Here is a 15631-nt window from a genome sequence, read left to right as displayed (position 1 = left end):
GATACAGGTACTATTAACCTGATCTTACAAATGGAGAAATGAAGGTGGCAGTGTGGGATTCCTTCAGTGTTGCATTGATAGACCTTCCCCAACTTTCTCTTGAGCCTGCTTTCCAATAGATGATGGTGAGAGGGGTGAGAAACATTCCAAGAAACCAAGGCCAATTTTCAGATTAAGTGGAAACATGTTCAGTTCTCTCATTTCAGCAGCAAATAAGTTTCGAGGTTCCTGCTTGACTGCCACACTCAGCTGTATGTCCGTGTTTCTTCTCCCTCCTGCATGTCCAGCAGCAGCTCCGAGAGCTCTGCAGTTCCCAGCCTGCAAGGAGCAGTGCCTTGTTGTGGTTGAACAAATAATATGTTTTGGAAACCCAGACAACCCTTTCATAGCTGGGAGCATTGGGGGAGAGCTTGTCAGTCAGTAGACTCCTGCCAGGGTTTCAGCTCTTGATAAGCCGGAAAGAGAGAGGGGGTAAAACATATCCCTCTCTTGACACCAGCAGAGAACATCCTGCTGTATGTATTTTTTGTTTCTTTGTTTTTAAATAGTTGTTAGGGTCAAAGTCAGGAAAAGAAGTGTGCCATTCCAGTCTTAAATTCAAATTGTAAATACACACAGCAGACCATGCATGGTCAATGCAGGGTTGCATAATGCAAATTTTATCACTGAGGCATAACTAGAATGTTGATGTCAGATTTAGACTTGATCAAAGATATAACCAAAGCAAGGAATTTAACCTTTGTGTGCCTCTAAAAAGGGAAGAACCACGCCTCTAAAATGATAGCTACCAAAGGTTTGAGGAATGTATAAAGTGCTTGCGAAAAGCTTGAATCCCCTTCTCCTGCCCATGCCTTGCCCTGTGCCTGCCCTTTCTCTAGTAGGATGCTTGACCTGGAAGTCACTTTTTCCCCTTCCAACTCTGGTTTTGAGATTGTGGATTAGCCTTCGGGTGCAAGAACAGAAAACAGAGTGACCTGTAATGACAGAATATAAGACACATACCACAGGTCTTCAAATCATGAAGAATAAATGGGTCATTCTGCCCCTTAGATTTTTATGATCTGATAACAAAACTAATTCATTATTTCGAAGACAACAATTCCAGAATGTAAAAAAAAAGGAAAGAAAGAAAGAGGAAAAAAATCAGAATACAGGATGTAAACTTGGACTTGGTTTTGCTTATAAAAGGCTTAAATGCTATTTTAGAAGATATTAAAATTATATATGTGCTACTAAATAAAAATAACAATAAGAGGATTGATGGCCTTACTCTCTGAGGGCGTTATTTGACTGACTTTTAAACAGAAAGACTTCAATCACTTAAAATCCTTCCATGCCAGTCAAACCTACAAACCTCCTGTCGTATTTGACTAAAGTATTATTTTTACTGCAAGATAAACACCTTTACAAAGCAAACTGAATAGATGATGGCATACCCTCCCTCCCTCCCTCCTCCCCACTTTTGCACAGAAGTGATTCTAGTACTGCTTTGAGGCATCCCTCAAGTAAAATAACATATAAATAGAATGTGAGAAATCACCACATTTCCTAGACTTCTCACTTACTATGAAAAGCGAAACTTCTTTGTGCCCCAACATAGCCTCTCTCTTTTTATTTTCTTTCAACCTAAGGTTTTTAGGCACTTTGAAGTATTTTATTGTAATGAGCCCCCCAAAATGCCTCAGTTCCTCCGTCTGTATGCTCAAGCCTCCTTCAGTGGATATATGTTGCTTGCTTGTGCAGGGTGGTAAACAGGGCCAATCTCAAATGTAGTTTTCATTTCAAATTTGTTTCCATTTTTTTCAAAGTGGTAGAAAGTCAGATATCACATCAACTTGGCTGGAAAATTTAGTTGTGCAACAGCATCAAAATCACTCGATGCATAAAATTTACCCTCTTATAGTAAAGAGAAGGACACTGAGGAAAAATAGAGAGCAGACTACAAAGTATGAATTTCAGTCTCAACAAAAAAAAATTAGAAACTAAAGGAACATTCCATCTGTCAGACTTTGGTTTCCTTCAGTTTATTCAGTTGCAAAATCTTGGGGATTTTGAAGAGAAATTTTACACTAAGGGCCAATGTAAAATGATTATGCTTTGGATATAACCCTGTGAGTTTCTTCCCTCCTGTCACCTGTGTAAGCACAAGAAGCTCTTTCTCAGAACCAGGTAGTTGTAGAAATAACTTTTTATATCAGATTTTCTTGAGGTGGAGTCTATGCTAAAATTTCCTCTATCTGATGAGGATTTTTAAGTGACATAGAATCTATTACAAATTAGAAATATAGGTTTTTGAATATTAAATATAAATAGATGACACTAATTCTATGGTAGGTGTGGCTCAGAAGCTGCGAATACTTTTATTCAATGTTTTAACTATTTTTGTACTATGGTGCTTTTCCAAAAAGTATCCAAATAGACATTGTTACAAGGCATTGCTATCTGTCTAGTAAACATGCAATTGGCATTTCAATATTACTGACGAGTTCATGTATGTAATACAGTTCCAAAGAAAAGGTCCACAGAAAAGGTTTATGTATATTCTGAATCTGTTTTAATACTCAGATGAAAAGTCTAAATATTCTTACTTTGGTCAAAAATTATTTCAAAACATTAGACTTCCAAAAATATTATGATATTTAATAATTTTCTCAAAGGTAAGATGAAATGCATTAAGTATGATTTTTTTTAAATAAAATGAATGTCCTTTTTGGATAAATACTTTTTAGTTATATTTATAAATCATACATGATTAGGATAAATTCTTCTAAGTTTTGTCACATATCAAAAGTTAGCTTTAGTTTGGCATAGTACACATAAATAAGATGCTAGTCTTTCAAGTTCCGTACTATTATATATGAATTACATATTAGAATAACAGATTTAATCTATCCTGTATGTTTACCAATATTCAAATACATCTTTTTCATGCAATGCTTCATATTAACTACAGATATACATTTTATAAACTTGAATATTGGGGGCAAATGACTTTTTAAAAATTCCTATATAGTCATATTAAACATGCATATTGACATTTAATAACAGCCACTTGATTTAATGATTAACTGTAGAGATCATAACAAACTATAAGTCAGTCATTTCCGTGAATGGACTCTCTATGGGTGTCACACGGCCTCTCAAAGCCACTCTAAATATCCTCACTGAAACTGTTACTGACTAATGTGCTACATTTTAAAGCCAAATTGGGTTTTCGCTCCCCTCCTGCCAAGCTAACAAGAGAGAATGTTTCCTATTGCAAACTGCAGGCTTAACTACAAACCCATTCCTAAAGATTAGAAAAGGAGGCACCTTACTTGGGGCCACAAATTCAAGAAAATTTCCAGATTTGAAAGATTGTTTTTTTATTCTAAACTACCCTTCATCCAAAGGAAATATCACTCTCACATAAAGCAAGGCTTCACGATGAACACCAAATTGGTAAATATTGGAATAGAGTTAGGAAAGGTACCTGGATAATTCATCTCCCCCCAGCTGCCCCCCGCCCCAAAAAAAGCTGATTTCTTTCAAGGGCTTGAATATTTTAGGAAAAAGCTATTCTATGTGCCTGAATTATTTTGATAATTAGTTCAACAATTTATTTGATGTAACCAGATAAATTATAAGGTATTTAGACTTAAACAAACAAAAAACTGTTTTTCAAGCCAATGACTCACTTCTATGTCCTCACCCTTCCTTGTTATAACGTTTTAGAGTTCGGCCTCTTTCAAGAAATACAGAGTTAATTAGTGAAGATTTTTCTTTTTAAAATTCGTTTGCAAAAATGCTGTTTAATTTCTAGTGTCTCTGAAGATAAAGATTTTTTAAAATTTCTAGTCACCATCATTAAAATTTGACTACTTTTGTATTCTTTCGTATTAAGAAAGTCTGAACAGGGGTGAGGAAGGTGAGAAACATATAATATATCCTTTTATAGAACTAAATTGACTTGGAATCAAAACATAAGTATTTCTAGATCTTAGACCAAAGCATCACATACGAAGATATTTTGCCATTCTTCTTGACAAAAGGTAGAAAAAGCTTTAACATAAAGGACAAAATCCTATCAGTAATATGCTTGGATTCTAGCCAAAATAAAATTCCTAAAAGCTATTTCCTTAAAAAAAATAAAACTACTCTTTTATTTTTATTGATATTATCTCTAACATTTCAGTGGTGAAGAACTTCAATAAAAAAGATGGAGCTTTTCTGTCCCATACTTCAAAATTCGCACTAGCTTGATTCACTGTACCTTAACAGAAGTTTCAAACATTCTAATAAATGGTAATAAAAGTTTAGATTTGTATCTACAAATTAAAATTTTCAATTACCTGCGTTTTCTATCCAGAAGCGTGGATAAGTTTCCCCTGTTACGTGAGAAATCGAAGAATATTTTAAGCTGTAAGGATAAAAAATATCATGCAATGCAGGAGATTTTTAAGATCTTTAACAAAATTCTTATCTAATACAATGAGATTTCCAGTCAAGTTTTTATATAGTTTGTGTGTTATCTATAAAACTTGAAAGTTCAAGAATTACTTCTTGGCTTAAAAAAAAAAATCCTGTTTTCTTTGATAGTAGTTCAAACAAAAGATTTACTTGCAAAAATAAGTATTTCAGCCAATTTAGTGTGAGCTATTATATAATTAGAGTGTCCACCTAATTCTTATCTTCTATATACTTGCTTGTAGATATTCATGACAAGTTTGTTAAAAAAAAAAAACTCCACCTGATTCCCTATTGATCTGGTAGCATAATTAACTAGAAATTTAAAACTAGTATCTTTCAACATTTTATACTTCTTAGATATTCCCTAGGGTACGCCTAGCACATAATGCTGGGCCCACAGCAATCCAGGGCATAAATGATTATTCAAAAGAAACAGATGTTTCCAAAAGTAAGTGAAACCACATTTTAAAAATGTGCTTATGGATCAGCCAGATGTCAAAGGAGGGATCAATTTTAATGGTTTCCAACATGATTACCTGACAATTGATTATCTTTCTTATAAGCAGCATATAAACAAATGATTTTGCATCTCACTTATCAAATATGGCAATTGGTATAATTAACATTCTGTACTAGTTCTGCAAATTGTTTTAAAGTTACTACCAAATTGCATGTCAAAATATTGTTTTTATGAGCATATCCATTAAGCTTAAGGTACTGTTCATTAAAAATTCGATGGTCAGATGATAAGGAGAACTCTCAACATCTTCAGGAAGCTTTAAGATATTTTTAACTAGTTACTACAGGAGACTAAAAAGTGGCTCCCCATCATCTTTTTTTAAGCTTGTAGCTGCTCAAGAAATTATTACATGGAAGCCTAATGTACATTTCCTTTCATGTGAAATGTTGGCTGGTTAAAATAAAATGTGAGTTGCATGAATTAGATATTGTTTCTTCAATTAAAAAATATAGGATTCTTAATTATATTTTTGCTTTATGATAAAATCTATGGATTCCCATCCAAAGTCAAAATTTATACACGATGCATTTTAAATCTATTCCATTTCTATAGACTTTTAACCTTTTTATAGGCCAAAATAAAATGCATTTAATTTTGACAATAGTAATATAAAATTACTATTTTCATGTTTATCTTTAGGATTGAAAGTTATGGACAATTAGAGTTTTCAGGATTTACAAAACCTGTCAGGTCAGTGCCTGGGCTTGCCTGCAATTTAGGGCTCTCTATTGACAATTCCAAGGTAGTACTATCTGCACCTGTGTTTTCAATTCCCCAGGTCAACCAACATTGTTTCTCACCCTGACAAATACCCACGAAGTAGAAAACCCAAGATCCCAAGAAGTAGGACCAGTTCTTTTAAGGGTATTTGATTTAAATACATTTTTTTAAATTAAAACTTTGAGAATTAAAACCTGAGACCTTTCAAATTCTCCCAGAAACAAACAAACAAACAAACAAAAAGATGTATATAGCTAACCTTGAACAATTGAATGCCTGCTAATTCAATTGCCAAGAATTCCACTCATTAGCCAAGCAGTCTTCCAAATTAAGACATCCGGTCTCCTTCAATTTTCCACTTAAATCAGAACAGATTTGATCAATCAACTTAAGATAAAATTACACATGAAAAGTGACTTACATTGTGCGTGGACTAGTAGTTGTAATGGTGTATCATGAAAAATGTATGCTACCACTTGAAGTTTCATGGATTTGTAGTTTCTAGGGAATAACCTCAACATTCTTGATCTGGATTATAGAAAATGGGTGGTTATTTTTTTTGTAATGTTCATTCATATTAAATGGCTAGAACACTTAACACACATCCATTTGGCCACCTAAGGCATTCTAATAATTTCATAAACTCTGAACTGATACTAAAGATGCCATGTACTACACATACTTAGAACCTACATGATCGTAATACAAAACCACACACAGGAAATTCTCAGTTCATATAATTTATTGCAGTTAGCACACAGTTTAAAAATTCACCAACACACCAATAGTACAAAACTAAACAGCATTATAAGTTATTCCCCCCTCAGGAAAATAAAACATACTATGATTGTCAAAGCTAGATGTCAGTCTAAGTTTTAGAACAAAGGAAGAATGTGAAACTAAGAAAAGGAAAAAGCAATCACTCACGATGACCACAAAAAGAAAATCCAAAAGAAAGTCCGTTTTCTCACAGACATTGATTGTCTTCTCTAAATTAATAAAAATTATTTTAACATAAACTGTATTTAAAAAAACTAGAAACTCTTCAAGTAACTAAAGATAATGCTCCAAGGCCATTTTCACAGCTTTTTTTTTGTTTGTTTGTTTGCTTTAAATGCCATTACAGCCAAATTAACACACATTTGACCAAATATTTCCAAAACAGTCCAGCAACACACAATGGAGTTTTCCATTCAGTATCTTAAGCACAAAAATAGGCTATGTTTACAGTAGTTAAGGCGATCAAATTTTAAACAAAAGCAATAAAAAAAAAAAAAAGGGAAAAACAGCAAACGTTTTCCATGCTACTCCCATAGACCTTATTTGTAAGTGCAAGACAGGAAAACAAACACTGTGCAAAATGCTTTTGCCCTGTGTGCTGGTCATTAAAACCACACGTTGGGCTGCAGCCTCTGCTGCCGATACACATAGTCTACTAACCCCCTTCCCCATGTCAATCAAGGCAGTCCAGTCCTTTCAGCCTGGGGCTTTTTCAGTCCATAGAATCTTTTCATGAGTTTGGGGGGGGGGCGGGGGTGAGAAGGGAGGGAGGGTAAGGAAGAAGGGGAGAAAAAGAAAAGAGGAGCAAAAAAACAGAGAAAATGACCTATTGTCAATTTGTGCAGTAGTTATTCTAAAAATGCTCAACTGGGTAAATGTGTACACCTAAACTTTGAGCTGGTATGGGTTTTGTGCAATTAGAAGTTTGTTATAAATGCACACTGCACATGCAAATCTTTAAGCCGTTTGTAAACATTTATATGTTTCTTGTTATGTAGCAAAGTTATCAATTTGCAGCTTAAGTTTTTATTCAGCTTAACAGTTCAACTTAAAGACAGTGGGAAAGTCAATTTAAATTATATAAAATAAAAAAAACAGTGCATTTACGTTCTTCATAACACCAGTTTTTTTTTCCAAATGGTGCTATTTTTCTAAGGAAATTAAATAATTTTAAACTCACTCGTTAAAGTTATACAATGCAAACAAAGACAAAAAATATATTGAACTCATGCATTTCTGTAGCGTTAATATTTACTTTTCAAGACTCAACTAAGAGCATCAACACAACCTGTCAAGTTCTTTGACATCCCCCCCCCAGCCCATGTAATCAATTACAGTATACAAGAACAGTAATTCACATTTTTAAACACACAGTTCAACACTGCTGAAGCTGCAATATCCTTTTTCATCCCAAGCAAACCTTCACAAAGACAGTATCCCAGTGATCCCAGTGTACTTGCAGAATTTCTCTCATTGGGAACCGTCAGAAAACCAGAAGTTGCCACAGAAAGTTTTAAGTCAACTGCTTGTTTAAAAATAGATAATCCAGCATTTCAGAAATTTTCCATTTGGGTCTAAAAGCATTCAGGTTTCCAACAGCCAGAAAAGATTCATGCAATTTGAGACATAGAGGCTAATAAAACTGGAGGGAATTTCTTTTTACTTTAAAAAACAAACAAAACAAAACAAAACAAATGTGGGGCACAAAAAGAGCTCAAAAGACAACACTGTGTTGACAAAATTAAGCCGTATGAAAGCATTTTTGTGATAGGACGATTTGTTTAGAAGTTTCTTATTGGCTTACTTTGCCTACCCCTCAAAGTAAAGACACCTCTCTATTCTCAGACTTGCTCTAAAAAGTTTCTTTTATCAGAATGCTAAATTAGTGAGATTCTCATGCTATTATTCTAAAGTGCAAAAACAAGTTAAGATCCCAACTTTTTAGTTCCAGGAAACAAGACTGCTTTTAGACCGTACCACAACTATATAGAGATCTATGTATATATATGTATATATATATATTATTTATATATATATATATATAAAATTATTTCCAAAGTTCTTGAGAGCTATCTTCTAAGGTCCAGTCTCTGACAGTAGGCAAGCTCAGTGCTTCGCTTTTGACCGACAAGGAGTTCACCAACTCACAGTGGAACTTGCGAATGTGTCTGTACAGGTCTCCAGACTGCGTGAACCTGCGCTCACACCACTTGCAGGCATGCGGCTTCTCGCGGGTGTGCACCACAGCATGGCGGCTCAGGTTGTGCGAGTACTGGAAGCTCTTGCCGCACTGGGTGCATGTGTAGGGCTTCTCCCCCGAGTGAGTCCTCTCGTGGCGCTTGAGGGTGTACATGCACGAGAAAGTCTTCCCACACAGAGAGCACGTGGGCACATTGACATCGGCGGCGGGCTTGCTGCGGATGCCATCCTGCTCACGAAAGTGAGTGCTCAGGTGGATCTGCAGAATGTGGGGGCTGGGGAAGACTTTGTTGCACAGGGGGCACATGAAGATCTGGCCCGCAGGGCTCAGGATGTTGGAGACATAAGGGAGCAGACTGCTCTCCATGCCCCCTTCCACCTGGACACGCTCACTCTCCGGGGTCATCATTTCATCATCGCTGGCTTTGTCCTCCCGATCCAGTTCCCTCAAGACCGAGTCCTCCCTCAGAGGAGCCAGATGGGCCGGCTCATACTGTACCCTGTTATTAGTGCTCACACTTTCTTTCACAGTGCTATGTTCCATGTCATAGTCATTAGTGCCAACATCACTCTCATCACAGGAAGCCTCTTTCTCCACCTTCACCTGCACCAGGTTGCTTCTCAGCACGTCCTGTGAAGAGAAATAAGAGCTGTTCAGATTTTCAACTCCTGAAAGGCTGGACTTGACAGACAGGTCCAGCACACAGTCAACATCTGCCGAATCCCTCACGGAGGTGACAGACCTCTGGGACAAAGACTCTGTTGAGCTGCAGGGGCTGGCTACTGTTTTTCCAGCTGCTGTGGCGTGTGGCTCTGCCTCTCCGCCAGCCTGAGGGATGCCTGCTGAGTCTGAGGGCAATCGCATCCACATGTTCCCAGGCTCAGCCGCCAAGTCCCTTTTGCTGGGCAGGATATTCAATTTTTCATCTTCTCCTTCATCTTCATCACTGGGCAAGTCGCCTGCCATGTGGCTGCTGCCATCAGAGAGGCTCTCAACTTTGTCTGAACAACTTGAAGCATCTTCTTCCTTTTTGGTGCTGTCTGCCTCAGTGGTAGCTTTCTCTTTCAGCTTCTTTTTACAGACTTTGACAATGTCATACATGTGCAGATAACTGGCAGCTGCTAGCACGTCTTCAATGGGCAAGTCTTTGAACTGGAGTTTCCCTTCATACATGAATTCAAGCAGGAGAGCGAAAGCCGGGGCTGTAACAATGTCGCTGTTCAGATGAACAATGTCTCTTTTGTCCAGCTGGTCCTTGTAAAAGAGGTGGAAATACATGCTGCATGAAGCCAGTACAGCTCGGTGCGCTCGGAACTGGGCATCTCCCACCAGAACAGTGCAGTCACAAAGAAAACCCTGGTGTCTCTGCTCGCTCAGACACTGCAGCAAATGTCTACTATGGTCTGGAAACTCCATACTGTCTTCATAACCTGGGAAAAGAGGAATTTCTCATTAGAGCATGGTCAGGAACAACTTTTCAGCACTCTTAGTCCCCACCAAAAAAAAAAAAAAAAAAATTTCTGCCTTGGCCGCCGAAGTACATGTCCCTGAATTTTAATCAGGCTTATGACCCAGAGACTACCAGATCACACACACAAGACCAAAATGCCAGAAGAAAAGCGTACACTTTCCAAACTTCCTTACCCTAGCCAAACGGCCTCTATGCATCTCCACCTTCCCTGAACTTTGGTCAAGTTTTAAAAGCCTTCATTTAACCACAGCCTCTTAACTGGAAACAAGAATTTAGATCTCTTTCAAAAGAAACTTGACTAACTCTCTCATCAAAGTATGTCCCACAAAATCTACATGGTAACTTTAATTTCAAAGGGGAATAACTCACATAATAAACAAAGGAAAGTCCCAGATATATTCAGGAAGATTTAAGAAAACTTGTTCAACCATTCTTTTTACTGTATACTTTCGATACCTGACTGTACTTAGAAGGCAGTTTGAATACACACATTTGGCTGAATCAAGAAAAAAAAAATGAAATTGCATAATTAGTCCAGAAATTAGCAAACAACTTACTTTTAAAGTCAGAGTGTTACAACAACAAAAGCACTGTGTATAAAAACAGATGTTAATGCCTTAAGATTTGCAGGTATAGCACACATGTACGAGATCAGAAGGAACTACATCAACAGATGGAAAAGATCATCTTTACTATGAACAAATCCAAAGATTTTTTTTTAAACAAATTGGGGGGGGGGGGAGTTCTGTTTCTTTGTAGAACCTGTGCTTCAATGCTATTAGGAATCATAGGGGTTTTATTTAAATGTGAAAATTCTCATCTAAACTTTGGTCTGCTGCAAGACAAAACAAGTTCCATATTAAAAATTAATTTAAACTTTAAAAAATAAAGGCATATCACTCAAATGAAACCCCAAAGCTTTACAGGTTTAAACATTTTTTTTTAAATTGGTTGACAAAAAGAAATTTTTTTTGATAGCTCTGCCTCACCTTTGCTAACAGAAAATACTTTGTTTCAATATAATTTGATATATTTTGTTTTCCCACTAGCTTCTATTCACCTATGCATCTTTGCCTTTTCTTCTGGTGAGGGAGGGTGAGAGAGAGAAGACAGACGGAAAATGTACAAAGGGTCAAAATTCAACTGTGATAGACAAACTCCTTAAAAATAAAGAAAAATCTGACTTCCCCTTTCCTGTGACCAGACGAAGGCTCCATATCATCCATCTAAGCAAGTGCATTTTGGGAATGGATGTGGATTAATTTAATATTCACAAATTACTTTCCTCCTCCTCCTATAGTTTGCTCAAGATAGATTAAAACTTTCATCCTAACCCCAGATACATTCTGCAAGATGCCACCGCTAGAATAAACCAAGATTTACAATACAATCACTTTAAGTGCCCCACAGCTAACATCAATCCTAATCCTTGAGAGGGCTAAAAATAAAGATTGGAGGGCAGCTCACAAGGTAGCCGTGATCAAATTAGGAGGCTGAGAGGACAGAGAGGGACGAAGAAGGAAGCTTATAAACATCTGATCCAGCTGACTGTGGCCATATGGCAGCTGCTGCCCAGATAAAGAGATTAAGAATAGAGGAGTGCGATTACAGCTGTCTGGCCAATTCAGGCAGCTCAAATCTACAAGTTCTAAATTAGTCGCTAACACAAAAACTCCTGCAAATAATTATTGTTATGCTGAAATAAAAGATCTCTTAAATATATATTTGAAAGAGAAATGAGGAAACCAAACTATTCTCCTGAGGACAAAAGTTTTTTTTCCCCCTTCTTCTTAAAAAACCTCCGGTTTCAAAAGCACTACAGCTGTATGTTTCAGTAGTGCTGCTGAATGTTTTGAAGAATAAAGTTTCACAGTGGAATTAATTACACAACAATCTAGCTTCTTAACTAGAATAATCTTCTCATATAAGTTTGAATGCTGAATTCCAGACAGTTTACTATTTCTGCCCCCCCCAGCAAAAGGAATCTAAAAGAGCAGTGAACAAAAAAGCATTTTAATCCAAAGTGATCTCAAAAGCAATATTTCAAAGCCTTTCTTAACATTTCAAAACTTGAAATATTTCAGTGTATTAAAGTTATTTACTTGCTCAAGTAAAAGGGATAAAAATTAACACTAAGCAAGCATAAGACTTTCAACTCCAGTAAGATCGTTACTTAATACTCAATTTCATATATTATTCCTAAATGGGTTAGAAAAGTAATGTGATCTTTTTACAATTAAATAAACAAAACACCAAAACAGAAATATGCTCAATCTAATCTCTTGCTACTCCTACCTTTAGGACACATAAACCTGATTAAGTCCTTTCCTCTGAGTCTTGCTGGCTCCAGGTCTGTTACATCGGTGGAAAAAAAGCAGACTAAGAGAGACAGATGCAAAGTGGAGATGATGTTAGAGAGGAATGAGATACCTTCTCCACCACAGATCCGCACACACTAACTCCCTGTCTGTGTGTTAGAATAAAAGGCTGAGGGATGGCAGGCTGTCAGCTGCTCTGACATCATGTTCAGATGGAAATGCTACCTCCAGCTGTGCTCCTTTTAATGCCATATGCTACTCCTCTACACTCCTGCCACCAGCTTTTTCTTAGGAGAACTTTTCTCTTCTGTTAGTATAAACAAAATACTTCAAAGTCTTCCTTTTTTTTTCTAAACTTTCTAACAGAAGAAATTGAAAAACTCAGCATATGGAGTTCTACTGTATTTATGGAATAGCAACACTTCTGTCTTAAGTTGGTGGACTGGCTTACATACTGACAGCACACTCAAGCCACGGTGCTATTCAGGAAATCCAGATTCACTTTTATTCAACTCCAACGTTTAGTTTCAAAGGCAGCTTAGGGATATTTTTAAACCAACCCATTTGACATCTCCAGTCCCATTTCAACATTATTACAGCATTTTTTTTTCCTGCAGAGATAATGGTATATATCTCCGAAATGTTGGCAGACTTATTAAGAACTATTACTTCAGCCTGGTTCACCTTATTATTTCATTCTTACTCAACAACTTATCTACAACTACCTTCTTAGGAAAATTTCTCACACTGCCACAGTTAATGCAAATTTCAGTTCTCGGTATCAACAAAGCTGAAACTGCACTTTCTGAAATCCTGGAAAGTATTTCAGTTCAATGAGAAAAATTAATAAACTAATGCAACCTGCTATAGTTATTTAAAATGAATGCTGCACCTGCATATCTGATCTGTCTGCTCAGGAAAAGCAGAACCTTGTCTTCCCCTTGATCTCTGTCCCATAACAATCTTTTTATTTAATTATTTTGGATCACTCTGTAATGTTCATGATCACAAGAAAACCTTTCAGGGGAGGCGGGGCGGAGAGGAACCTAAGTCTCTTAAGTTGGGGAACTTTTTAGTTAGAGTTTGTGGGTCTTTTCTAGTGGCTGATGAAACTGTAATGTAACCCGGGCTGGGCTCAGCAAAGCTGGGCTGACCAGTGCTGTGCAAGGTGCTGCGACAATTATGAATGTCAAACACATCACAGACTCTTGGGAGGGTGAGGACTAGAAAAGGAACTGGGGCCTGAGGGGCAAGTGTCCCAGCCGCCCACCCCCACAGAGATAACCACATGGTTCTTCTTAGAAAACCGTGGCAAAGAGTAGCAAAACCCAACACTCTCTCTTGTCCTCCCTTTCCCAAAGTCACAAACCTAACTTTCCCTAACTTCGTAGTGAATGACATAATTATGAACGCTAAGTTCAGGAACTACTCTGGAGATAAATTCCTTCCCAGCAACACAACCTACTCTCCACAAATGCCCTTGCCCCATTCCAATATACCAGGCATTAATCACCCCATTTACCCAGTGGGGTGGGGGGTGAGTGACAGTTTAATGAGACCCAAGCACCGCAATGGGCCAGCGACTCCCACTCCACAAATCAACCCCTTCACATCTCGCTACCGGAGGATCCATAGAGGTTTTGAGAGGTTGGTGTTTTGTTTTTCAAAGAGGTGGAGGCGGGGGTGCCGAGTGGGTAGTGGGGAAGAAATGCAAATCTTTACGTAGTTCTCTGTGCAAGGCACACGGGGAAAGAGGAAGGTTAAAACCACAGGGAAGAAGGTGGGAGGCGTAGAGCCGGTGCAGCAGGAAAACACCTTAAACAACAGCGGAGAAAACAGACCCGGGTCAAGGCAACAACAAAAGAAAAGTCGTAAGAAGCAGCCGAGGGGAGGAGGGTGGTTGCTACCGCTTCCCCGACGCCACCGCGCGCGAGCTCCCGGGGCCTCCCGGCAACTGCACCAGCCCGGGAGGGGCGCCCTCCCCCGCCGGACCCCTCCCCCCGGGCGCCACTGCAGCTGCACCGGTCCCCGGAGCCGCGGCCGTCCCGGGCGCCACTGCAGCTGCGGCGGCTCCCAAGCCCCCTCCCCCAGCCCGCCGCCCTCCGCACCCGAGAGGCGCCACCGCAGCTGCACCGGCCGGGAGCCCGCCCCGCGCCGCAGCTGCACCGGCCCGGGGGCGCGGCGCGGAGACGGCAAGCCCGCACCCCGCCCGACCCCGCAGCTGCAGCGGCCCCGTCCCCGAGCCCGGGCCTCCCGCAGCTGCGCCGCCCCCCGCCGCCCCAACAGCTCCAACCACACAAACTAACTCCACTCACGGGGGCACCCCCGGCCCGGCCCGCCCTCCGCCCGCACTGCCCCGCCGGCCGGGGCCGCACAGCTGCGCCCCCACCCGCCAGGGGCCAGGGGGCGGAGGGGGCGCTGGGTCAGGGGCCAGGGGCCAGGGGCCGGCACCGGGACTCACACGGAGCGGCCCTAAGTCACCGCGTCCCCGCTGCCGCCGCGTCCTCCGCCTCCTCCTCCTCCTCCTCCTCCTCCCGGCCGCCGCCGCCGCCGGACTTGGTGGGCTTCCTCCTCCTCTTGCCCCCCTCCCTCCCGGCCCCCCCACCCCCCAATCCCGGCTCCGTTGCCCGCTCCCCCCGCCCCTCCCTCCCGCCCACCCCGCTGGCAGCCGGAGGAGCGCGACGGAGCGAAGAGGGCCCCACTCTCAACGGCTCCCCATGGCAGCAGCCCAGCGGCGGCCGCAGCCTGCCAGACACAGCGAGGGAGCGAGCGAGGGAGCGAACGCGAGCCGCCGGCCGGGGGGGGGGGGGGCACGGGGGGGCGGGGGAGGGGAGGGGGCGGGAGGACGCACCACGCACGCACGCGGCGGCGCCGGCCAGATGTTCCCCTAGCCCGCCCCTCTCCTCCCCCGCCTCCCTCCCTCCTGCGATGGGCGTCTGCGATTGACCGAAAGCCGCAGGACTGGCGCTCCCCGCCCGCCCCAGCCCGCAGACTCTCCCAATAGGAGGACGACTTTTCAGGAGGGCGGAGGGGGCGGTGGGCAAGAGTTGGACTGACAGGATATTCTAGCCAATGGGAGAGGCGAGCCAGAGCTGCCGCCCGCTCGTGCCAATCACAGGCAAAGAGTATTGTGGTGGGCGGGGCTCTGGCGGGCGGGGGCCGGTAGCAAATCG

The 15631-nt window shown here is 40.7% G+C and overlaps 1 protein-coding gene across 3 annotated transcripts; it reads right to left on the bottom strand.

The window, feature by feature from the left end:
- Positions 1-6413: 6413 nt before the first annotated feature.
- Zbtb18 (zinc finger and BTB domain containing 18) lies at positions 6414-14992 on the bottom strand. 3 transcript variants are annotated; one of them, XM_076831564.1, is made up of 4 exons: positions 14920-14954; positions 12436-12519; positions 9412-10099; positions 9214-9299 (listed from the first exon to the last, which is right to left on the bottom strand). In XM_076831564.1, the coding sequence occupies exons 2-4, from the start codon at positions 12446-12448 to the stop codon at positions 9290-9292; spliced, it is 711 nt and encodes a 236-aa protein (XP_076687679.1). In that variant the 5' UTR covers positions 12449-12519; positions 14920-14954; the 3' UTR covers positions 9214-9289. The 3 variants fall into 3 exon arrangements, with proteins under 3 accessions (XP_076687677.1, XP_076687678.1, XP_076687679.1); XM_076831562.1 differs by having other exon boundaries at positions 6414-10099; XM_076831563.1 differs by lacking the exon at positions 12436-12519 and having other exon boundaries at positions 6414-10099; positions 14920-14992.
- Positions 14993-15631: the final 639 nt, after the last annotated feature.

Source organism: Callospermophilus lateralis, chromosome 13, assembly GCF_048772815.1.
Source record: "Callospermophilus lateralis isolate mCalLat2 chromosome 13, mCalLat2.hap1, whole genome shotgun sequence".
Lineage (NCBI taxonomy): Eukaryota > Metazoa > Chordata > Mammalia > Rodentia > Sciuridae > Callospermophilus > Callospermophilus lateralis.
This window is presented reverse-complemented; position numbering and strand designations above follow the sequence as displayed.